This window comes from Mandrillus leucophaeus, unplaced genomic scaffold (genome assembly GCF_000951045.1).
Source record: "Mandrillus leucophaeus isolate KB7577 unplaced genomic scaffold, Mleu.le_1.0 Scaffold465, whole genome shotgun sequence".
NCBI lineage: Eukaryota > Metazoa > Chordata > Mammalia > Primates > Cercopithecidae > Mandrillus > Mandrillus leucophaeus.
The window spans coordinates 1,742,906-1,767,525 of NW_012104976.1; the positions used below are offsets into that span (position 1 = coordinate 1,742,906).

General features: G+C 39.7%; 1 protein-coding gene across 1 annotated transcript in view; it reads left to right on the forward strand.

The window, feature by feature from the left end:
* FAT3 (FAT atypical cadherin 3) overlaps window positions 1-24,620 on the forward strand; it is a 566,847-nt gene that overhangs the window by 353,768 nt on the left and 188,459 nt on the right. Inside the window, exon 3 of the mRNA XM_011995004.1 lies at window positions 5,780-5,841. Within this exon, the coding sequence (XP_011850394.1) occupies window positions 5,780-5,841 (62 nt within the window). The remainder of the gene's footprint in view (window positions 1-5,779; window positions 5,842-24,620) is intronic.

Sequence of the window (24,620 nt, forward strand, 5' to 3'; positions counted from 1 at the left end):
GGTCTTACCATGTTACCCAGGCTGGTCTTATACTCCTGGCCTCAAGCAATCCTCCTGCCTTGGCCTGTCAAAGCATGGGGACACCACACCTGGCCAAGAGTTCCTGGGTTTGAATTGTGGTATAGTCATTGGTGACCTCAGGCAAGTTTATTTAACTGTTTCCTCCTACAAATGGAATCAAAATAATTCCAATTTCTCTGAAATTTCAGAGTTAGAGGAAAAATTAAAGTTGTGGTAAAGGCATGTATTAGGTTTGTTTTTTTAAAAAACGACTATGTGATGTATATTCTTAGACTATATAATATCTGACTATTGTGAGATAAAATGAGATTATGTATATGAACTGCTTAATGTAGTGCTTGGCACATATTCAGTACTCAATAAATATTGGATACAACTATATTATTATTTTCCTATTTTTCTCCCTAAATTAGGTAGAATTCAGGATGGGAGAGAACAATGGAATGGCCACAAATCCTTTGTGCGTAAGATTAAAGATTAAAAATATTTAATTGGCAGCTGAAATTTTTTTTTAAAAGGCTATCAGGAATTGCTCTAATGACCTCCAAAAACAGGAAAACATTAAAGTTATTCAAAGGATGGAGGAGAGTATTCAGACAGCTTTAACACCCATGCATTGGAACCATTATGGCCACTCTGTATAATAAAATGACATTGAGAGTTCTGGAAGACTACACCCACATCACCTTCATTCAGATAAATTTTGCTTGGTACCTACAATGTGCCAGTTTCTGTGTTAAACACCAGGAATACAACATAAATAAGATTTATTCACCACCTTTTTCCTTGTTTCCTATTAGGGAAGACTGACTCTTTGGCATATAATTAGAGCAAAATGTTGTGTGCTGCAAAAGTAGTATTTTATTCAAAAAATTGAGGAGGCATTGATCTAGGTTGTGGGGTTAGTTGTGTTTAAAGACCCAAAGCCTTTGCCTTCTGCTACTGTAGTCTAGATGGAGATTCAGATGATAAATGAATTAATTACATGCAACATGCCAGGTAAGGAAAGGTTCGAGAGGGTTTCACATAGAAAGTAATAACTGAACTGTCTGGAAGGATAGTGAACGGTTTACCAGATAGCTGGGTACAGACTTGAAGAAGTGAGAAGCATAGGAAATGGGATGTGAAAAACATAGAGGAAAGAATTAATTGTCGCTCACAGAGCTGATAATTCTAGTTGTATTTTTAAAACACCAAACCCAGCTTCCCGCAGTCTTGCAGAATTATGCTGAAACAGCTAAGACCCGCACTGCTTCAAGTAGCACTTGAAAACGTGAATGTCATGGCAGCAGATTACACAGCTGCGACCCAAGACACTCACAGGCAGAAAAATCAGGGAAAAGGTATCATCCTTAAAAGTATCACTTCTCTGACCACAACTGCTTAGAACATTTTGAGTTCTCTTTCAAACAGGCAGCCACATTTTCATGCTCAGGCTGTTTCTCAGAGAGAGAGGTCATTAGATTCTTCCGTCTCCATAACAAAAAATCAAAAGCAACCATTTTTAAGTAATTGCACAGTTCCAGCCATATGTCTCCCCCGCCCCCTTATTGAGTATCATTCACTTAGGACTGGCGTACTTCCCCTCCTAAATTGGAGGTTTGCATATGTAATTATATCAAATGATGTGTTTGTTTATATCTCCAAACCACATTCAAATGCTTGCCTATGATTTATCTTTGAAATTCAATTTCATCATGTCAGTCCCCAATTTACTGTGCCCAGTGTGTCTACAGTTACATGTGTAATGCACACACACCTCTGTTGTATTGATCACAGAATGGGGTTGCCTTCCCCAGTGATGAATCAGAGTGGTTGAGGAGGGAGGTTGCTCTGTTTTGTCTTGTTCTCTATTCTCTCTATTTTGTCTTGTTCTCTATTGTCTTGTTGTCTTATTCTCTATTTGTTCCAAGTGCATTCAGCTACAACAAAGTTATTACAAATGAAGAGGCAGCATTGGTCATTTTAACTAATTCCTCTGGGCCAGGAAGGATGGCTCACTGCATTTTTTTCTGACTGTAAAAAATGGCAGTGCTGCTGAGGTACCGTAGCTCATCATAAGAAGGTACTTTGAGCAGTAGGAAAGCTTTTACACCTTAGTGGTTTAGCTGACGCTGGCTTGATAACGAGATTTATTTTATCAAGATTTTGATAACAAGATGTATTTATTTATTTTCAACTGCAAATAACTACCAGTTGTTGCTGTAACTATAAAATTTCAATGTTTCCATGTTCCAGATTCCTATGGACAAGCCCAATCAACTCTATTCATTTCAACCCTTCTTCATGCCTGAGGCCTAAACTAACTAACCCATTCATTCATTCATTCATTCATTCATTTAAATATTTTTAAGAGCCTACCTTTTCCAAATATAAAAGACTTATTAAAACCTTAAAGGCAGAGTTTATGATTTTCTAGTGATTTTTCTAATAGCTTTATTAGTATATAATTTGCATGCAGTAAACTTCACCCATTTAAAGGATACAATTTAATTGTTTTCAGAATATTTACAGAATTGTGCAACCATCACCATAGTCTGTAATTTTAGAGCATGTTTATCCCTTCAAAAAGAAACCTTGTACCGATTAGCAAACAGACACTCCCTATCCCCATACCACCTCATCTGATTTCCTACCGATTTCCACTTTTAACTTACATTTTATTTCTTGCCTTTTATTTCATATCTGTGAAAATAAAGGTGGTAGAAGCCAAGAGAACTGTAACCAGCGGAGGCTTTCCTGTGTCTTTTTACTCCAGAAACAGAAACTGCTTGTCTTCCTCACAGCTCCAAGTTCACTGTGTGTATGTTGTTTCAGACTTTTCAGGAAGCCTGTCTCTCTCTGTGGGCTGATCAATAGGTGAGAAACACATCCAGGTGAAGGTATGAAGGTGAAGGGGACCCTGCCGCTCTCCCAGTTACATGTGGGCATTGTGAAAACAAGTGAATGTCCTAAAAAATTGCCCTAAGAATCATCAGGAGAGGAAGCTGACCTCCCTCTTCCCTGTGCACAGCCACACCACAGTGGGCTATGGGCTGTGGCCATGTGACCCTGGGCAAGGAGCACCTGTGATGATAGTGAGTCCCCAGGGGAACAGAGGGCAAAGGGGCCCTGGTCTTTTGTGGTTGAAAGAGCAGCAGGGTGAAGGCCAACAGCCCTTTGACTCATTTATAGCCTCAATATAACAAACATGTCTCATTCCTATTGTGGGCTCTAATAGAGGAGCCCCCACACAGGAGAGGAGAGGCTCCATGAAAGCTTCCCCTGACTTGTGAGAAGAGAGTTACTCCCCACTTTGAAAGAGCCTCTGTGACATATGACCTTGTCCAATAGAATGGCCCAGAAATGAAGGTGTCAGATGTGTGTGTTAGACATCCACATCAGTGTGACTCAGAGCGCTGTGCTGCCCTTTATTCGTCTCCCCACCTCCCCTGAGCAGGCACTCACAGGCTATCTCCATCACCCCACCCCACACCCACACACACAGAGCTCAATGTTCTAATCGAGATGCTAGAGCAGCTCAGTCTATTTTGTTCTTGGGCATGTCTGGTCAGAAGAAGTAAGGTCAATAAAAAGTCACAGTGAGATTCAGTGAAAGATAGTGGAATTGGATAGCACCTTTCTCTTAGAATAAGAGGACCATCACGGACCTCATCCTGAGAGATTCTGATAGAGTAAATGAGGGATGGAGCAGAGGGACAAAAATCTATGTTTTTGATGTTTCCCTGGTGATTCTGATGGTCAGCTAAGGAAGGAAAGTCACTGATCTTCCTTGACCTTCCTGGTGGCAGTCTTTCCTCCTTAATCTCTGACAGTAGCTCTTCACATCCAAGAGTGCCTAGCGTTGCTCATTCACACAGAGGAACTCTGCAAACTTTATGAGTACACATGTCACACAAACTTTTCCCACCACAAATACACCCTCCAAACACAAAACAATACCCTCTTAAACAAACACATACCAAGTCTGTAGCAAAACTGAAGAATAAAATACAGTAGATCTCTTCCAGAGCAACTTTTCATTAACTAAGCGTTAAAGAGTTCCTATTCTTTGTTCTAGGTGAGGAACTAGGTAGGTATCAGTTTCCGAATCAAAAGACAGGCCCTTCTCATGAAGTAACTCTGTCAATTTGTCTAGCGGGGAAATACAGACATGTGAACAAAGGATTCTAGTATAAGGCAGAGATCAATAATGGAGAGCACCGGTTACATGAGGGCAGAGCAGATGGCCACCTAGCCCCGTTAAACAGGGTCAGCAAAGGCTAACATCTGAGCTAAAATTTAAAAATCTAGCTCAGTGTAGAAATGTACAGCTTGGGTGAATATAATTAATAATAGTTAATTGTATACTTCAAGATTGCTAATAAATTTCAAATGTCCTCACCACAAAAAAATGATAAGTATTGTAGGTGACGGATGTGTTAATTGACTTGATTTAATTATTTCACGTGGTATGCTTGAATCATAAGCTCATTTTCTACCATATATATATATATTTTTTCATATATTTCAATATATCTATATTTTCAATAAAAAAGATAAAGAAAAAAAATCTGTGGGGCACATTCCAGAATGAATTCATGGAAAGTCAGATCATTTGTGTGCTGGAAACACAGGTTTTCCTCCTGTGGGGAGTGTGGAGGTGGAGAGGAGGGGCTAGCTTGTAAACAGCCGTGTTACTCTGAGTGGGATATTATTTTGAAGGCCGTGGGGAGCCATTTAATTTCCTGTGGTCTCTTCTTGGCTTTCTCTAAAATCTGTGTGCTCCCACCCACCACTTCTATACAAGACAGAAGCTTGAGGTCAAGAGCTCTTTCACAGCCCCTGGAAATACCTTTCCACATTGCACCTACCTCACCAGCACTGGGACAGGCTTTTCATATGATTTTTCTCTGTTCCTCCATTGTCCATCAGCATACACCAGGAAAACAGCCCACCCCATATTCTCTTTAGGGACATCGTGGAATCAAGAAATGGAAAATAAATTTGACCTCCTAATTGCCATTTGACAAAAGGAATAATAAAACCTGCAAAAGACAAATTGGTGCAATAAGCTGAGAGGCCTTGAAGGTTTTGTCTTATCATTTTCTTTTCTTTGTCTTTATACTCAAAGGGGTGATTCACTTATGAGAAACACCATTGGAAGAAAAGATAGATATTTTTCATGTCGAACTTATTTTGTATAAAGATTCAAACACATAAAACAAAATGATAAAATTACAGTATGAGATCTTTGGTGTGTAAGTTATTAAATCTGAAATAATTATGTGTATAAGTAGCGATTACAGAAATAACCTTCTTTGTCAAGTATAGCAAAAATTATATGTGCATATAAAAGTTAAGTAAGAAAGTACTGTTTCATAGCCTGAATCTAATCAGCATAAACAACCTATTAATTGTTCAGGAACTCTAAAATCTTTAATGAGGTTTCTACTGTAGAATTTCAGTCGTATGCACATGAATCATTGGAACTCTTCATTATCAGAAAAACAGAAGTTCTTTAGTGAGTTTTTACCTCCCCAAAGTAATTACAGTATGCCAACTGTGGTAGATAGGCTGAAACAATTTTTCAGGTTTTCTTTGTAAATTTTACTTTCCTTTAAGAATGATTCTTGAGACCCTTCTGATTGTCATGGGGGATTGGAAAGTTACAGTTCCACACCACTTTTGCTTTTCCTTTAACTGGACTTGTTTCCCCACACTCAGTAAGCTGTTTGCCCCAGATATTTAAAAGTCAAATATTCTCATTTCTACACAGGTCTGATTACAACAACTTCAAGGAAATTGGATCGAGAACAGCAGGCAGAACATTTTCTGGAGGTAAGCGCATAGAGGGAACTGGAATTCATTAAAACTGACTTTCACTAAACTTCTTTAACCTTCAACATAAACTACACCTTCAATATATTTGAACAGTGGATATCAAAGTGAATATATTTCTCTTGGGCTGCTATGTTCTGAATTTAGGGATTTCTAGTGTGTTCTTCTCAAGATGCTGCTGTGTGCTGAGCCAGGGTGGTAGAGCAGCCTTTGCCTTTTGCTGAAGACAATGGTGTATCATCATCTCTGCCTTGACTTCAGGCTCTCATGTCAGTAATCAGAAAAGAAAGTTCAGGAGCAGAGCCCTGTGAGCCAATGGGGCCACAGATGTAAAAAGAGAAAGAGTGTAAGTGCACCATTTATGAGGAAGCTTTGCTTTCCTCTTTTCTTTTCTTGGGGAAAGAACTGAGAGAAAGCTGCTGGTTGAGTCACTGCCAGAGATGACTATTGCTGAAACCATAAAATGGACTCCTTTAATTCATTAAGACAGAAACTGCAGCAAAATAAACTCTAAAAGCGTTATTTCTGGAGAGAGAATAAAAAGCTATGAGATGAGAAAATAAATACGAAAGAGCTTTGCAGAATGTTCTTTCTTTAAGTATCGAGTGTCTTTATTGGGACGCTTGAAGCCTGGGTAGTTTGTATGACACCATGATTTAATTGTGATGGTGTGATATGAAACAGATGACAATGCTTAGGAACTCAAGGCTTTGTTAAGGTTTTATAATGTGTCTACGCTTCTAAAATAATATTTTATTTCCTAAGAATCACTTTCTGGAATCCACCACCCCTCCTAACATACATACAAACACACATACACACACACACACACACACACATGCACATGCACACAAACACACACTTCAAATCTTATGATAGAATCTCTTCTGGTCTCCTCCTTTAAATTAGCTCACCAGTCATGATTTATTTAAAGAACACTGGACTAGGAATCAGGCTACCTGGGTCTTGAAGCTGCCCTGCTGTGAATAGCTTGAAGCTATTTAATTGCCTTGAACCTTAGTTTCCCCTACTATGAAATTTGGCAAACAATTACAATCCCTTATACCTCAAAAGATCACTCTTAGAATCAAACCTTCTATTTTGTATCAAAGTATTTTTAAAACTCTTAAAGCATTGCATATAATAAAGGATTATTATTATTATTATCATCATCATCATACAACACTATGATAATCCTTTTAAAACATTACTATCATCTCATAAAGATAAAAGGCTCCAGGCTGCCAAAAAAAATAATTATAGTAATTCTTTTTTCAAAATCCTATTAACAGGCTGCACTACCTATCTGGTCCAGAACCTAAGTACATTTGCCAGAAAAATAAGACCTTATATTATATTCGTGGGGTTCTTTCCTTTCCAGAAGACAGTCCAGGACACCTGGAGAGGCTGTGTTCTTAGATAGTTGAACCCATTACTTCCCAGAAGGAAGCAGGAAGGGTGTCTCATTATCTGAGGAGTCTGGCTGAGATCACTTACAGCCCAGTCCCTTGCAAGGTGGTCTCTGTCATCAGGAGGTTTGTGGTGCAGTGTGACTGTCACAGGATGGAACTATAGTAGAACAAAGAGGAAGAATATTTTCCAAGCATTTGAATTCACTCCCCAAAAGAACCCTGAATGGATTCACATCCTTTACAGACTTACATAAATACTGAGTAAGGTTTTAGTACCTTGGACTAACACAGATTGGGATCTAGAATATCATTGATCAGTACAAGTTGAGTACCCCTTATCCAAAATGCTTGAGATGGGGTGGGGAGTATGAAGAAAAGTTAATAAATTAGTACAAACATATGGTGTGATACAACACATAAGACTCAGTATTAAATAGATCATTCAGGTGACTAGAGTTTATAATAATCTATTGCATATTTCAAAATAGCTAGAAGAGAAGAATTAAAATGGTTCTAGCATAAAGCAGTAACAAATGTTTAAGATGATAGATAACCCAAGTACACTGATTTGATCTTCACAAGTACACGAATGTATTAAATTATCGCATGTACCCTGAAACTATATACATCTATTATGCATTGTCATAAAAAATAATTTTAAAATGCTTGGGATTTGAAATGTTTGGTATTTTGGAATGTTTTCAGTATTCTTAGTTGAACATCCCTAATTCAAAACTCCAAAATTCAAAATGTTCCATTCAACATTTTCTTTGAGCATCATGTTGGCCCTCAAGAACTTTCAGATTTTTGAGCATTTTGGAATTTGGGTTTTCACATTAGGGCTATTCAACTTGTACCTGGTATCATCTGCACAGGGAAGTAGGACAGCATAGCAATGAACAACTTTATAGGGTTGTTGGGAGATTAAAATATAAAATACATGTAAAACATCCAGTCCAGTATCTGGTGCTAAGTAGGTGCTTAGTAAAATGTGGTTATCATTGTTGATTGTTGTGGTTTTAAGTATTATCACATGATGACATAATATTAGAAGCTTTCTAAAGATTTAACAGCACCACTCCACTCCAGGAAAGATAGAAGCTCCAGATCACTGAAATGCAGAAGGAGCCCCAGGTAGCAAGCCCTGTACTCACTCCATGTACCAGGGACTGCCCTAAGTCCTGGGGACACAAAGTGAGCAGGAAGGATGGGGAGGCACATGAAAATGAATAAGTGCTGTAACTTCAGAAAGAAGCTCTCTGAAGCCACTAAAAGAAGATTCCATGATAGTGCCTGAAAGTTGGCGGGGGGAAAGTGACAGGCAACATTCAGTAGACTAGTTAGGAGGGCTTGTTTGACGTGGCATTTGATGACATGATGTTAAGATTCTGTTCAAGAAATAGAATCAAGACCACTGTGATGAAGAATGTAAAGGCAGGGTGGGGATGGGAGGGCAGGGGTTATAGGAAAGCGGGTTGGAAAGGCAAACAGAGGGGACTGTGGTAAGGATTTTGAATTTTTCCTGAATGCAATGGAAAGCCTTTAAGCAGGGGTGACATGATGTGACTGCCATCATAAGTGATGACTGACTGCCTTGCTGGGCAGAGACAGGCTTGGGGTGGGGGTCAAGGATGACCAGTGGCAGCAGGGAAATGTGGGAAGCTTTTATAGAGATCCAGGTGAGAGATGATGGTGGTTTGAATGAGGGTGAGGGCAGTGGGTCAAGTAGGTCTAACACAAATCCTATCATGATTTCAGCTAGCAACAGCACACTGGCTTTTCTGTGGTCTTTAGAGTGAAGACATTTAAAACCACAGGTCATCAGAAACATACCAACTTGCCCTCCAGCAACCTCGTTGCCCTACCCAGCTCCCAGGCTGGTCACACACACAGTTTCATTTAGTAAATCTACTAAGGCTTTCAGAAACCAGTTCAATTTCAATCTCAATCTCTCGCTCCCTCTGTCCTCTCTCTCTTTTTCTCTGTCTTACGCACACTGTCTTACTCTCACTCTCTATTGTACAATTTTGGCCACATTTTTTCTTCTATATGACATTGCTGCAGCAGTTTGAACAACATTTCTTTTTTTTTTTCCTAAATAGACCATAGAAGGAATGTTACTTTAACTTAGTCCTGCAAAAAATAAGTGAAATGATATCACTGAGAATGTAGAATAGAGTTGTCTGTTATACACAAAATTTTGAAACTGCTGATATATTTTGTGACTTGTAAGGCCTAGGTGTGGGTAATTAACCTCCTGGAGAGCGTTTAATTGCCCAGATAACCTTATGCTCCTCTTAAACTCATATTAACCTTCTGGCTCTATTTCATATCTGTCCTTCCCAATAAAATAAAATCGACTCTTCTTGAAAGGACCCATTTAGAAGCTGACCTGGCAGGTACACTGCTGAATAGATAACCAGGAGGACATTAATGATTTGTTGGTAGTTTGCTATCCCCGTGGTAGATGGCACTTTACTTGTATACTGCTGACACTCCATCTCTACATTGGTTTAAGATATTTAGCTTGATGGTGTATGGGCTGCATGGGTTTTTCAGTCTGTAGAGCATTTGCCTAAAATCTGTTACTATAAAAAGAGGGTTGTCATTATCAGAATCCAAAGACTTGCTAAAGCAACAAGAGCAGCAAAGAACTGTAGGCAAATTCACAAGTACAGCTTATACTTCTTCAGTGAATTCTAAGTGTTAACTCTTGCCTGGTTTGGAAGTCTGTTATGTGAAAATATTGGCTTGATCTTCTCTTCCTACCATAAAATGCAAAAATAAAGAATTTTTAGCTCATTTGTTCAAAGTCATATACCTTCCTTGATATCCAGTTATGATTATAGTGGAGATAGAAGACTAATTCCAGCATATAGATGCCGAGAGTTGATAACGGACACGTAAATGAAACAGTGAATTTAACGTTTTAGTTTGTTGGTTGTGACTTTAGCCCTGATTACTTCATTATCAGAGAAGGCAGCTGTGAAATAGGAAATAAATGCACTAACTCTTTCTTATTATATAATCACTTGTATGGATTGTGGGGTTTTTTTGTTGTTTTGGGTGGGTGTTTTGGATTTTCTTTCCTTTTTTTTTTTTTTTTTACCTATGAGATGTTTAAGCTCCCTGTGGGCATGCAACTTGATTTATCAAGACAGTGAATTAAGATAGTGTGGGAAAGCTCAAATGTTAAATTCAGGTGTGCCTGTAATTGTATTTTGGTACTGTTCACAGAGCTTAGATGGGCTATTGAACTTCTCTGGATCCCCTTTCTCTCATCTGTAAAGTGGGGATAACAATTCCTGCCATAGGGTTGGTATAAAGAGTAGATTAAATGACAGGTGAAACATGCTCAGGACGCCGTCTGTTAGACAGTACGTATTCCATGAATAGTAGCCATTGTCGGCACAGAATGTCTTACTTATCTCTGTATTCAAGCATCTGTTTGGCACCCAGGAAACAAGGAACGCTCAATAAGTGTGTGAATGAATGCTTACATTAAGATACGTTATTTTACTCCTAAATGAGACCTTGAAGGGGAGAGAATTAACATGCAGGAAAGAGCATGGACATAGAGACAGAAAGCAGGCATGCTCGGCTTCTTTTCATCTGCGTGAGCGTTGCCAAGTTAAATTAACTTTGATCCTCCTTTTCTTCATCTGGAAAATGGGGTTAATAAACTTGCCTCACAAACTGCATGGAAGGCCTGGCACACAAAGACACCAGTTGCCTATTGCTTGTCCTTTCCCTCTTTTCCATCTCCTTCCTCCTCCCCTTGTCCTCCACAAACACACTGCCAGTTCCCTTTCTTTTCCTGGACTGGCTCCAGCAGTTTGAAAAGCTTATAGCACTTCGATTATTCTTAAAAGATACATCTACTTAAATAATCCTATAGTCCTGGCTTAATTATGTGTGAATCTTTATCTTGCTTGCTGAAGAGTATTATTTGCCTCCCTTTTGATCTTGAAATGCTTCTCCGTTCAGGGCTGGATGGTTCTGATAAAAGTCTCCCAAAGAGAACACAGAGAGTGTTTTATTTGCAAATCAAAAAAAAAAAAAAAATTGAAAAGAAGATGACAAGGCCCAGTAACCAGTGTAAAGACAGTGGATGAGAAATTATATCATATGTATGCATAGAACTTGGAACAGCCCAGAGAATGTGGTTAAATGTAATAGTGAAGTCAGTATAAATAACAGATTACAAAGGAATAGGCTGGATCCACAGGAATGTATATTATTTAGTATCTGTCTTTTTTAACAAACTCATTCATTGTCCTCTGTAACATACAACTCATGTGAATATGTTTTCTTCCGGTCTGAAGTTCTCATCCCTTTTTATAGTTTTATTTTCTGAGGGAAAAAATATTGCTCTTTATTAAGTTTTTATAACGTTTTCTCTTGCCTTAGGATGCAAATTGATTTCTTTGGTGAGAGTACACCCTTAGCAGTTTCTTACTTTGGTAAAGCATCTGCTTTTAAAATAATGATAATTTCTGGTGGAGAAGAACTGCAGGCTCATTTCAACCCATTAAACAGTCCATAGTTTCGTAATTTAACTTCAAGAAAAATGGAAGTTTCTCTCCTTAGGCGTCTCTTTCTGCCACCCTCAGAAAACTCTGCAGGAAGTATCCACGGGCCCTCAAAAAATGGTATGTCTGTGCATAAAAATAGCAGCATGGAGCAGGCATCAGCGTCAGAAGGAGAGTTGATAACACCTTCTGTGCTCTGGAGCTCCCAGGAGGCACCACACACAATCAATGCCCTGTGACACAGTTTCTGACCTCTTTCCACTCATTCCTTCCATTCTCTCATTTGTTCACATTGTTATTCTTCTTGTATCAACCTCGATAAAGTTGATATGCACTCTTTCTGTTTTTACTTCCTTTCATAAAAGCTTTATCGAATGCCTGTTCAAGGCCTGGCATTGGGCCAAGTACCAAGGTTTTCTTCTTGAAATTGGTGTGTTTTTCCCACTGGACATTTTTTCCTTTGACTTTCACAGTAAGGTCTCCTAGAGTACCAAACTGCAGATCAAGCAGGGAGCTACTTTTGTTAGCTGCTGTCTTGGCATCAAGAAACTGTTATTAATTCATATATTCCCAACTGTGCTCTCACATTATATAGATACAGAAACTGAGACCTAGAAAAGAGGAGAGCGATCCAAGGTCATACAGCTACTTCATGGCAGTGCCCAGGATAGGTCTTTCTCTCTTTATGGAACAAATATGGCTACCAATATCCATCAGCTTATTGAAATGTGGCAAATTGAATCATCTTTTCTCACTCTCATTTTGCAATAAGGGATTGACCCAGGTGTCAAGTTAACCCAGCCTCAAGGATCAGTCTGTATGCATCTGAAAAGAGCAGGTTTTCTCTCATACTCCGGTTGTCCATCCACCACCCCCTCAGCTAATCCTCAGAGCCTGTAGTCTGGCCTGCCCCATCCACCCAGCTCTGGACAAGGCTCACTCTGCTGCTGGGCTGTGCCCTGAGCTCCAGGACCAAGACCGTCTGCGAGGACGCTGTGTCCACATGGTGGGTACCAGCTTGGACTCAGCAGAGGAGTAACTGTAAAGCATGTATTATGGGCTGAATCGTGCACCAGCCCCCACCACCAAAATCCATGTGTTCAAATCCTAACCTCCAGTACCTCAGAATGTGACTGGATTTGGAAAGAAGAGCCTTTAAAGAGGTCATTAAATTAAAGTGAGGTCATTGGAGAGCGCCCTAATCCAATATGACTGACTAATGTTCTTATAAGAGGAGGAAATTTGGACATAGATATGTACAGAGGGAAGGCCATTTGAAGAGACAGGGAGAAGACAGCTGTCTGTACAAGCCAAGGAGAGAGGTGTTGTAAGAAACCAAGCCCTGTCAATACCTTCTCAGATTCCTAGCTTCCAGAACTGTGAAAAAACAAATTTCTGTCGTTTCAGGCACTTTAGTCTGTGTTCCTTGGTTATGCAGCCCTAGCAGACCAGTAAGCAGCCAGATTTCATCGACTGGCCTGCCCCTTCCCCTCCTCACACCACCACCTCACAAGGCTATGCAAATGAATCAGACTTTATTAGGGACTGCAGCAACTACAATACGGTAGAAAAACCTCCATCTAAATTTGAGGGTTCCCATGCTTCATGCTCCATATCCCAAGGGAGAATTATCTCCCAAGTTAAAAGTCTCCACAGAAGGCCCTCTTGTGGCATACACGGCTTCCTAACTCCTTCCCTGCCTTCAAGTTTCTAGCTTCCTGAGTGCCTCCTTCCTCCATTCTTCTCAGTGAGTGTTGCCAGCATACCTTTCTCAGAAATCCCAGTGCTTTACCCACAAGAATGCTTCTTGCCCAGGAACAAACCCCTCCTCAGCAGGAGATTTTTCTAAATTCATGTCATTCTTTTTTTTTTTTTTTTTTAGACGGAGTCTTGCTCTGTCACCCGCCCAGGCTGGAGTGCAGTGGCGGGGTGATCTCGGCTCATTGCATGCTCCGCTTCCTGGGTTCACGCCATTCTTCAGCCTCAGCCTCTGGAGTAGCTGGGACTACAGGCACCTACCACCAGGCCTGGCTAATTTTTTGTATTTTTAGTAGAGACAGGGTTTCACCATGTTAGCCAGGATGGTCTCCATCTCCTGACCTCGGGATCCACCCACCTCGGCCTCCCAAAGTGCTGGGATTACAGGCGTGAGCCACCGCGCATGGCCTCGTGTCATTCTTAAATAATCCCCCAAAAAGGTTATAGTAGGCTACTTAGGGATAGCCATTGACATTCCAAGTCTAGCTAAACAAGGAGTGGTGATGGTTGGTGGTGTGATGGTGGTGTGATAGTGGTGTTGATGGTGGTGGTGGTGATGGTGGTGTGATGGTGGTGGTGTGATGGTGGTGTTGATGGTGGTGGTGGTGGTGATGGTGGTGGTGGTGGTGGTGGTGTGATGTGGTGGTGGTGGTGGTGGTGGTGTGATGGTGATGTTGGTGGTGGTGGTGATGGTGGTGGTGTGATGGTGATGTGATGATGGTGGTGTGATGGTGGTGGTGTGATGGTGTGATGGTGGTGTGATGGTGATGTGATGGTGGTGGTGTGATGGTGGTGGTGTTGGTGGTGGTGTGGTGGTGTGATGGTGTGATGATGGTGGTGTGGTGGTGTGATGGTGGTGGTGTGATGGTGGTGTGATGGTGCGATGATGGTGGTGTGATGATGATGTGATGGTGGTGGTGTGATGGTGATGGTGTGATGGTGTGATGGTAGTGGTGTGGTGGTGGTGGTGTGATGGTGTGATAGTGGTGTTGGTGGTGATGATAGTGGTGGTGGTGGTGGTGATAGTGGTGGTGGTGGTGGTGGTGGTGATGGTGGTGTGATGGTGGTGGTGTGATGGTGGTGTGATAGTGGTGGTGTGATGGTGGTGGTGTTGGTGGTGGTGTGATGGTGTGATGATGGTGATGTGATGATGGTGTGATGGTGGTGGTGGTGTAATGGTGGTGTGGTGGTGTGATGGTGTGATGATGGTGGTGTGATGATGGTGTGATGGTGTGATGGTGGTGGTGTGATGGTGTGATGGTGGTGGTGTGGTGGTGGTGGTGATGGTGGTAGTGTGATGGTGGTGGTGATTGTGGTGGTGTGATGGTGGTTTGATGGTGGTGGTGTGATGATTGTGTGATGGTGGTGGTGTGATGATGATGTGATGGTGGTGGTAATGGTGGTGTGATAGTGGTGGTGTGATGGTGCTATGATGGTGGCGTGATGGTGGTGGTGATGGTGGTGGTGTGAGGGTGGTGGTGATGGTGGTGGTGTGAGGGTGTTGGTGATGGTGGTGGTGGTGGAGGAGATGGCAGTTTTGACTATAGTAGTGGCAGTGGTGAGGATGGAGATGAGGGTGGCAGTGACTATTGTGATGGTGGAGATGGTGGTAATGGTGGTGGTGGTGGTAATGGTGGCAGTAGTGGTAGTGGTGGTGGTGGCATGCTTGTGAGATGGGAGCGAGGGTTACTATTCCTAATTTTACAGAACTGTCCGGGTTGGTATGGGCCCTTAAGAATAATCCTTTTTGAGATCTTCCCACCAGTATGAATTGCAGATGTACTACTTAAATTTCCCTATTGTCTAAAGAGTAAATATTGAATCTGACGCAGAAAAACAAACCTGTCAGAGCAAATATTAATTCTCAGAGCTAGTACATTCAAAACAGAGATTACAAGATGCCCATGGGTCTGGGTAGGTAAGGAATTCAGAGGAGTAGCATGTGTGCGGGCAGTGGGGACTTGGAGGGGGAGGAACAGTGGATTCCACCTGCCCCTTCTTCTAAAGAGGCTCTGCCAGCAGCAGGTATGAAAGCAGGTAGGCCCAGTATCAGCAGGAAGTCTTAATTTCTTTCCTAAAAAACCAAATCACATTTGCATTCCACATCTCTCTATATTACATGTTGACAACTCCATCATTTTTTTAAAAACACTGTAAGTCAACGAACCCCTGTTTTGCAACGTTTGACAGAAAGGAAGATTTCTTACTTGCCTCATAATTTGTAATCCTCTCAGAATGAAGTAAGTAATTCACATATTTTGTAGGATCTAATTAGTTTCTTATTTTCCCTTCACCTCACATCTTTTAGAATGTACCCATCTTTTAAAATGTCCCCTTAAAAATAAATAAGAAATGAGCCTATGGCTGAGTCTTAAGAGAGTCTGTTGACTTTGGAAATGATCACATATGAGGACTTGGTTGGGATCTCAGCTGAACAATTGTCCACACAGGCGTTTCTGTCTGAGCCAAGGAACGGAAGGGTGCTGTGGATCTTTGGGGTACCTCAAGTTGTGTGAGCATCTCATCGGGCAGTAGCTCTTTTTAACTTTGCTTTTCTGTGCTCCTGGTTGACCTACTAGTTAATAAGCTGCAGGCAAACACTTACATATATTGGGAGAGTTGTCTGGAGTAAGTCTTTGATTCCATGAATAACCACCTCTAATTTACCTGTTTGTGAAAGGTGGTGTTTGTTTTGTTTCTCCTTAAACCTGAACACTAATTAGTAGAGCAGCAGTAGATGAAACCAGTTCACTTGGATCTAGGGAGGTTCTTCCACCCAGTGGCTCTGCCTGGCAATGGAATTGAGCCAGTTTTGACTGCTCTGCTCACCCGTGGTGCACAGGCAGATAATTGCTGTGGGCAGGTCACAGCTTGTTGAGCTGTGCACACAGGCTGTAGGGAGCTAAGACTCTGCTTTGTTTTCATTTGTGAATGGTTTCCAAATGTGGTGCTATGTTGCTGCTTCCTTTTAGTCTTCTGAGCCAAGCAACTGTAATATCCACAACCTCTGGCTGAGTTCTGGGAGTTGGTGGAAGGGAGCCTATTACCCTGAAGGGTTGGTATTGCACAAATGGCTTCTACCTTCTTACAGAAGAGGTTAGAAGTTTCCTGCATGTCTCTGAACAATCGTGAGAACTCCTGACTGTGAATCCCCCATCCTGGGAGCCCAGACTGGCTTCTTCCCCATAGTACAATGATGGTAAATTGACTCTCTGCCCTTTACTTCCGTGGCTCCTTTTCCTTCTTTCCTTTGTGTGGCTTTCCTAGTTTATTTTATGCCACACACTCTCTGAGCTACAGAATGATCTGTCCAGTCTAATTTTATCGAGGCCTTCACAAACCACTGAAGCTCATGCCTAACATCTGATGTGTTTGACCCAGTTGAGGACTTCAAATCTGTCTGTGGGAAAATTTAAAATGTAATGACAGCAAGTTTAAAATATGGAATTCAACTCAAGTGCTTCTATTAATAATCAGGAAAAACTACTTTGGCATGCTTCCTGCCTACAGCAGACAGCTTTGTTCAAATGAGCTGTTGTTTCAAGACCTTTCAAGCAACTTGCTTTTGTGGCAAATTGGGGGCTACCAACCTCATCTATTTTGTGGCAAGACCGGTTTACTGAAATACCAAGAGAGTTGTCAGCGTGAGGATGCAGAACATTGTCATGAAAATAATTCAGGACAGCCCTGCACGTCAGAGCCAAGGAAAATAGGTTAGAATCTTGGAACAATACCAGCCTTCAAAATTGGGAAAACCTATAATAAATTCGGTTGTTTAATTTTTGGGAGTATAGCACTGTATGGATGTTACACAATTATTCAATCAAACAGTGAAAAAAATGTCTTATAAAACACTGTCCTAATTGTGATTGTCCCTTTACATTTACATCAAACTAATATGCTATAAATGTAGATAGAGATGGTTAATGCACAAGATTTGGAGACAGACATAATAACTCACAAGCTGTGTGACCTAGAGCCAAACTGCTTAATCTAAACTTCCATCTCCTTACCTATAAAATTGGGACAATAATAACACCTTTATAAGATTTGGTGAAGATATTTATGTTGCACATGCATTGCACATGTTAAGTGTTTAATATGTTAGCTATTATGATTAGAAGCTTTAATATTTTCCATGTGATTCCTGAAGCAGTCATCTTGTGACAAAATTCAGAACACTTAAGGCCTTATATTATGTGTCATATTTTATAGTTTTGTTCATAGTTGTTGAATATACTTACCATACTTTAATAAGATAGCATCTATGAATGAGACTACAGAGGTTCCTGGCACATGGTATGCACTCAAAAATGTATTAATTTTTTCAGCCCTTTTCTGAAGAAGATCCCAAAATTTTAGAGATTTATCAGCTTCCACTGGCCACCATCCACTTAAATAAGCTGTAACCATGTAATTTGGAATAGCTTATTCTCCAAAGACTGGCTAATGAGTCAACCGCGGGTCTGGCATGGCTATGATGAAGGTCATTAGATCTCTACTGTTGGATCTACAGTCTTTCTCTCTGACTTTCTAAACCAGCATCCAATAGGTAGACCGAAGCACCCAAGCTCCAATAACAGAGCAGTAGCATTTCCAAGCATCCTGGAGCTCCATAAATTAGTTAGTCTTAAAACCAGGAAAAATAGCTAATTTCCCCAGGTCAGCCATGTTCAGGCCTATCCAGCCTTATCACTAACCCCTAAGCTTTCTCCCAGAATCATAACCCCTTTAAGGTCTTAAATTGTGTTTATTTGTTAATGCAGTCAATGTGTTTAACATTTAGACATCTAATGGGAATTTTTTTGTGTTTCATTCAGATGTCAAAACCTCAATTGTGTAGAAATACGAAACTGGATGTGACTATTCAGGAGATGTTCTGTGGAGGTAGCCCACAGCATGGTTAATATTCAGCAGCAGATACCATCATTTAAAAATCATTGCCCTGGGTAGTTTCAAACTCCACCTCTCCTTCAGGCTATTCTTAGCTTCATTAGCAAGCTGCAAAATAAGCTCCACTGAGATTTCTCATCCTGTCTCTTCCTGGCCCTACCTTTAGTGAAGGTCACCCATAGGAGGAAGGGCCAGATTACTCCACTTTGTACCCTAGCACCTGAAACAATGCCAGGGATATAATATGCACTTGATGTATGTTGGCTAAGTTGAAGTTTAGGGCTCCAGGTAACCCACAACCCAGGTAATCCAGGCTTTGCAGGATATAGTGATATGTACTGTCCAGAGATTCACAGAATGTACAGTAAGCACACAGAGGAGGCACCTAGGTGAGAGGTTTGCGGAGCCCTTGGGGTGCCAGCTAATATGCAGAACAGGGAAGGGCTTTCTCCCACTGCATCCCAGTCTGTACTGAAGTGGCTTGCCAACCCCAGCTCCTGTTTGGAGCCTAAAAGCAGTTCCTAAATCACTTTTACCTACCTGAAATCTGTCATCCTCGGGAGATCATAAATACATAATTCAGAAGAAAGATCTTAGATTTTTCATGAGGTACCCATTATAATTCCTGGCATGCCACTCTAGACTTTTAAAGATGATGATAAGTCTTAAAATTAGATGTGGGGCTAAGCTCCAGGCTGATGTATACCTTGCTGTTACATAATTGAAATAAAATCTACTTTTAGGTGACTACTTTCAAATAAAATAGAAAAAGGTCAATATTTTTGAAAATGTATAGGTACTCATTAGTAGCCCTCTTATGAAGCTTCACAAAGACAAAGCACTTTAAACTAAGCAACTAGTACCACAAAGTAGACTGACCGATCCAGTGTTCTGACTTTCCCCATATTGAGAGAGACTTAATTTGTTCTTGTTTTGTTTTTGAACTGAAGACTATGAAAGCAAATTTTGATCCCATAGGATACCAAATGACTGAGATTTTCTCTTCATGGTATATGGCATTCTTCTTGTCACTGCAAATAACTTTGGCAAAGTCTCAACTTTGCATGTCCCATCTTTACCATCCAAGGTCTAAGAACCTTTTCTCATTAGGTGAAAAAGTCAGAAAGGCTGCAGTCAAATTTAAAGCAATATTATAGCCTTGTTGGCAGGGAGACATAACAGCAGCAGACAGACTCTTGAGGTATGCAGGAATTAGAGATGCGTTTGTTTGGTGTCAGCCAGGACAGAATGGAATTTTTTATTTAGCATTTTTTACAACTGAAGGTGTTGTTCTGTCTCTATCAGTAGTAGCCAGGGCATGCTTGCTTCACCTCTGAATGAAGAATTACAAATATCTCTGTGCAAGGCCGTGACAGACCCATGATGTGTGCTTTGATACATGCACAAAACCATTTACCCGTCTTCAAAAATGATGCTTCCAGAAGCAATTCCTTTAAAAGTTCCTGTCATGCCACAAGGACATCAACATGTAAGGAAGAGTGAACTCAGTTTCTCATGGTGTAAAGCATGTACATACCCAGGTGAACGGGAGAAAAAGCCTATTCCAAAACTCCTCTTTTAGAAATTACATAGTGCCTATGTTAGGATTTTTAAAAATACAATTATTTCCAATTATGGAAATATGTGAAACATGTAACTATGTTAATATATGATACATGTTCATTGTAAGAAAATTTAAAAAAACAGAAACAGAAGACAAAGATAAGCAAATAAAAACATTTAATAATATTCATAATTTTTCCATGAACTGATGATTGCATTTTAAATTTTGGTAAATAATCTTTCAGAACTTTCTTTTACATTTATGTATATATGTATACACATGTATTTCATATCATCCTGCATAAAATTTGTGAAAAAAAAATCTAATTCATACTATATATAGTTTCATATCCTTGCTTATTTATTATGGACATTTTTCTATATTAATATATTTACATTCCATATGTTACTTGTTTCCATTGCATAGGATCTCATTAAATAGCAATCTATGGTAGAGTTTCCAATGACCTTGAGTAGGAACCATCTATCACTTTTTCTAGAATATTGCGTGAATATAACCCAGCCCCCCAGGAGTCCCTAGTGATACTTCTGTAGTGTTGGTTTGGTGCCCAGTTTCAAGCCATTTACTAACTTTCCCTTCTGCCTGTGGATCAGCTTAAAGAAAGACCCTGCACATCATCGAATGTAATTTGGCAGATTATTTCAGATACTTGATCAGATTGCACACAGACATGAACAAAAATCTATCCCTTGACTGGAGCTGTAATACTCCACCTTATAGCATTTACCTACTGTAGGAAAAATTATACAGTGTAAGAAATGTTTATATAAATATCTTTGAAACATTTGGAAAAAAGAGTACTGCATATTAATTCATGTCCTTTGAAAAAGTATATCAAGAGCCTAAACATGTAACCTAACTTTAGACATCTGAACAGGTTACCCACAAATATCAACTACTCCCCTTTCTTCCAGTGTAGTTTGATATTCTACCTTACAACATTTCGTCATTGAAGACAAAATATATTGTAAGCACCTTTTCACAAAAGTACAAATAAATCCCACAGAATCATAAAATTTCAGAGCTAAATAGTACCTTAGAAATCATCTGCTTGATGATGGATTATTTAAAGCCCAAACTAAAGATCTGGATAAACATTTGCCAAATGTGGGCATGCAAGCGACATTCGCATTTGGCATAGCTGTCTGCATTCTCTACTGGTGACAAATTGTAGTGTAAAAAGCGGGAAAGGATCCAAATCAAACTGTAGCTGAGGCTTGTCATGTCTCTGAGAGGGCACATATGCCTTCCCATGTTTAAAAGCAAAATCTCTTCAGATGATGCAGGTAGAATAAGAAGAAAGAAGAGCAGCCCCTGTCTCCTGCCACACATCCCCCATCAGTTCCAACTTGGAGCTGTTAAGAAAAAGGGACTCTGGAAAGACTCTCATGTGCATGCCAAGAATAAGTCATTTCTGCACTCAGAGAAACCCCACTTTCAGACAACCTTGAAATGTGGTTTTCATGGAGGGAGGGCATGAAAAATAATATGCTTCTATAAAATATCCCTTTTTGAGAGTAAAAATGTAAAGAAATACATAATTCATGAATATGAGTCTGTTGTGAAATCATAGATTACAAAGTCCTTAATGACTTGTTTTTGTTTTCTTCCTGGTACTGACTTTGTACTTATTAGACTCTAAATATTAGCTGAATTAAAATGAAAGAAAATATATTCTTACCTTCTCTTTTCATTGTGTTTAGACAGAGGAAAGAGAAAACTAATATCAACTCGACTTTACAATTCTTACCTGAGAGGAGCTTTAGCTATCTAGGCTTTTGCCCAATATTTCCAGAGGCATAAATATGTAACTATAAATGCCTAGCAAATGACAAGGGCAGTTCAGAAACTGTAGAAGAAAACATCATCTATAAGGTTGCCAGTTGGTAACACAAATATATCTGAACCACCTACAGTTTAACTTAATTATGTTTTCCACAGTAGGGTTACTTGCCCCCCGAAGGACAGAATGCATGAGCTTGAAGTTGCTTAATAAATGGTGTTATCTGGAGATGTGTACATTTCCAAAGGCCAGCCCCAGCTTATAAGCTTGAAATCAGCACTCTGACCAATTCATAAAAGACACTGCACACTGCTTACCACCTCACACAGGTGTTCAGGCTTAAATTCTGACATAAGAGATTAAGAAGCCAAGTTGGGGGAAAATACAGCTTCTGGAAGCCGTAAGTAGACCCAGAGATGGACTCAGGGATCTTAGAAATCATAGGTGAATCTTTGAGAAGGGAGTTGCCCTTGACTACCACAATTGAGGTTGGAGTAAGAGTTGAAAACTCCAAAGAATGATAAGCAAAGGGAAAAGCATTGTTCTCACTGCTTTTCTGTTCTCTCCTTGATTGTCATGCATTTCAATGGCATCCAGATGTTCTATTATTTTAGCTACCAACTTGGGAAATTACATTGTAGTTACTTTCAAAGTTGTCAGAACACTAAACTCAACAATGACAGTTTATAACCCATTTTCTCTAAAGTGCTCAATTTTTTTTCTTAACCCTGATGGGCTGGTATTTAAATAAAGTAAGCCAGGATTCTTCAATTAGTTTCTGGATATGCAAAGTTATTCTTTGTGCTCATCCACATGCATATTGGTTCTTACATCTTGGGTACCCTGTACTTTAATTTTTTCTCTATTTGTATCTAGATTTGTTAAAAAATAGGAAATTCACTTCATGCTTTAACTTTCAATAGTTTTCACTCTTTAATTTAAAACTAAACTATTAAATTCCTTTTGCTTTCAAATTTGCATTTTTCAGAAAATTGAAGGTTAGTTAAGAAGACCAATATTATTAAATTTGAAAATGCATTATTTTCCCAGTTGAATCAAAAACATAATAGTATGTATATCATATTTTACAACTGATTTCTTTAAGATTTCCCAGAAAACTCAGTTCATAATTTTCTGTTGCAAAGAGATGAAGTTCTTCTTCAGTTTAATGCCTGCAGCATTCTTATGGTAATTTTGAAATTGGGAGACTTGGTCACATTCATAAATGGTAACTGTAGAAAATTGAGTATGTTCAAATCAAACAAAAGCATAAAGAACCTTGAGGATACTTTTGAAAAGAGGAGACTCTCTCTAACAAGTCTAGTTACAGTGTCTATTCCTAGGGCAGATGAATGAGAGAGTTCTTATAAGACTATTGCTGTGGGTTTTTTTTTTTTTTTTTTTGTAGACTGCTTGTATTATCTGTCTGTACAGTACTTAGCACCCTGTTGAACTCAATAAATATGCAGTGGTGATAATATTGCTCAGAATTCACTTAGCACTTTCACATCTTTTGAGTGTCACAATGTTCTGCCTACTAGGTGCAGGGAATTTTAATTTAATGCTTATTCTGAGGCTTAAAGCTTCGAAGTGTAATGACCCATGTAAGGTAATCCTCCACTCCAGTAGGACATTTTTGGAGCAAAGCCATTAGGTTGTACAAGAATTCATTAAAAAGCAGAAAAACTGTACTTCCCACACTAAAACACTGATGAGGCTCAGTACACTGTTGTTTCTAATCTCTACTCTGCAAGCCATCCACATCATATTACCCCAAAGCACAAAAAAGGAAAAAATAAAATAAAATTTGAAATCTATGATGATTAAACAGTTCTGACCAACCTCAGTCAAACTTTCATCCATGGCAGAAATTGGGAAAGAAATCAAAAAGTCCTAGAACAAGTTCTTTATCAGAACAACCCAGTTCGTCCCTCAACCTAATTCAGCTATTACTAGATTGTGGAATATCTACCAGTTTCCACATATTTTATCCTATGAAGCTGCATTTTCCTCTTGGCTCATTAGAAACTAGCTACAGGTAGTTTTAATACCAATAAAATCATTGGTATCCTTAGCACTAACACAGTTTCTAGCATCTAATAAGCACTCTGGAACTATTTAGTTGAATGAATGAATGAATGAATGAATGAATGAATGAATGATCCATGAAGGGAAATACCAAATTGTTCTCAAAACCCTGGTCTCGGTTATTTTATTGCTTCTTTAAAAAGAAAAGACTGTTGGGGGTTACCTGACAACATCTTTAACTTTTAAAAAAAATCCCAGTAGTTTATGGGGTTCAGGTGGTTTTTGTTATGTGGATTTGGGACTTATAGGACAACTAGCCTACTTCAAAAAAAAAAAAAAAAAACTGAAAGTTATAAATGTAATAAAAGTTCCGGGAATATTTAAATTAATGTTAAATTGGCTGGGTGTGGTGGCTCATGCCTATAATCCCAGCACTTTGGGAGGCCAAGGCGAGCAGATCATGAGGTCACGAGATGGAGACCATCCTGGCTAACACAGTGAAACCTCGTCTCTACTAAAAAAATACAAAAAATTAGCCGGGCGTGGTGGCGGGCGCCTGTAGTCCCAGCTACTCGGGAGGCTGAGGCAGGTGAATGGGGTGAACCCAGGAGGCAGAGTTTGCAGTGAGCCGAGATCGTGCCAGCCTGGGCAACAGAGCGAGACTCCATCTCAAAAAAATAAAAAATAAATAAAAATAAAATAATGTCAAATTGCAACCACATACATCAAGTACTATGCTGGATGCTATTGCCATATTTTTTAAGCCAACAAATGTGTCAATATAAAAC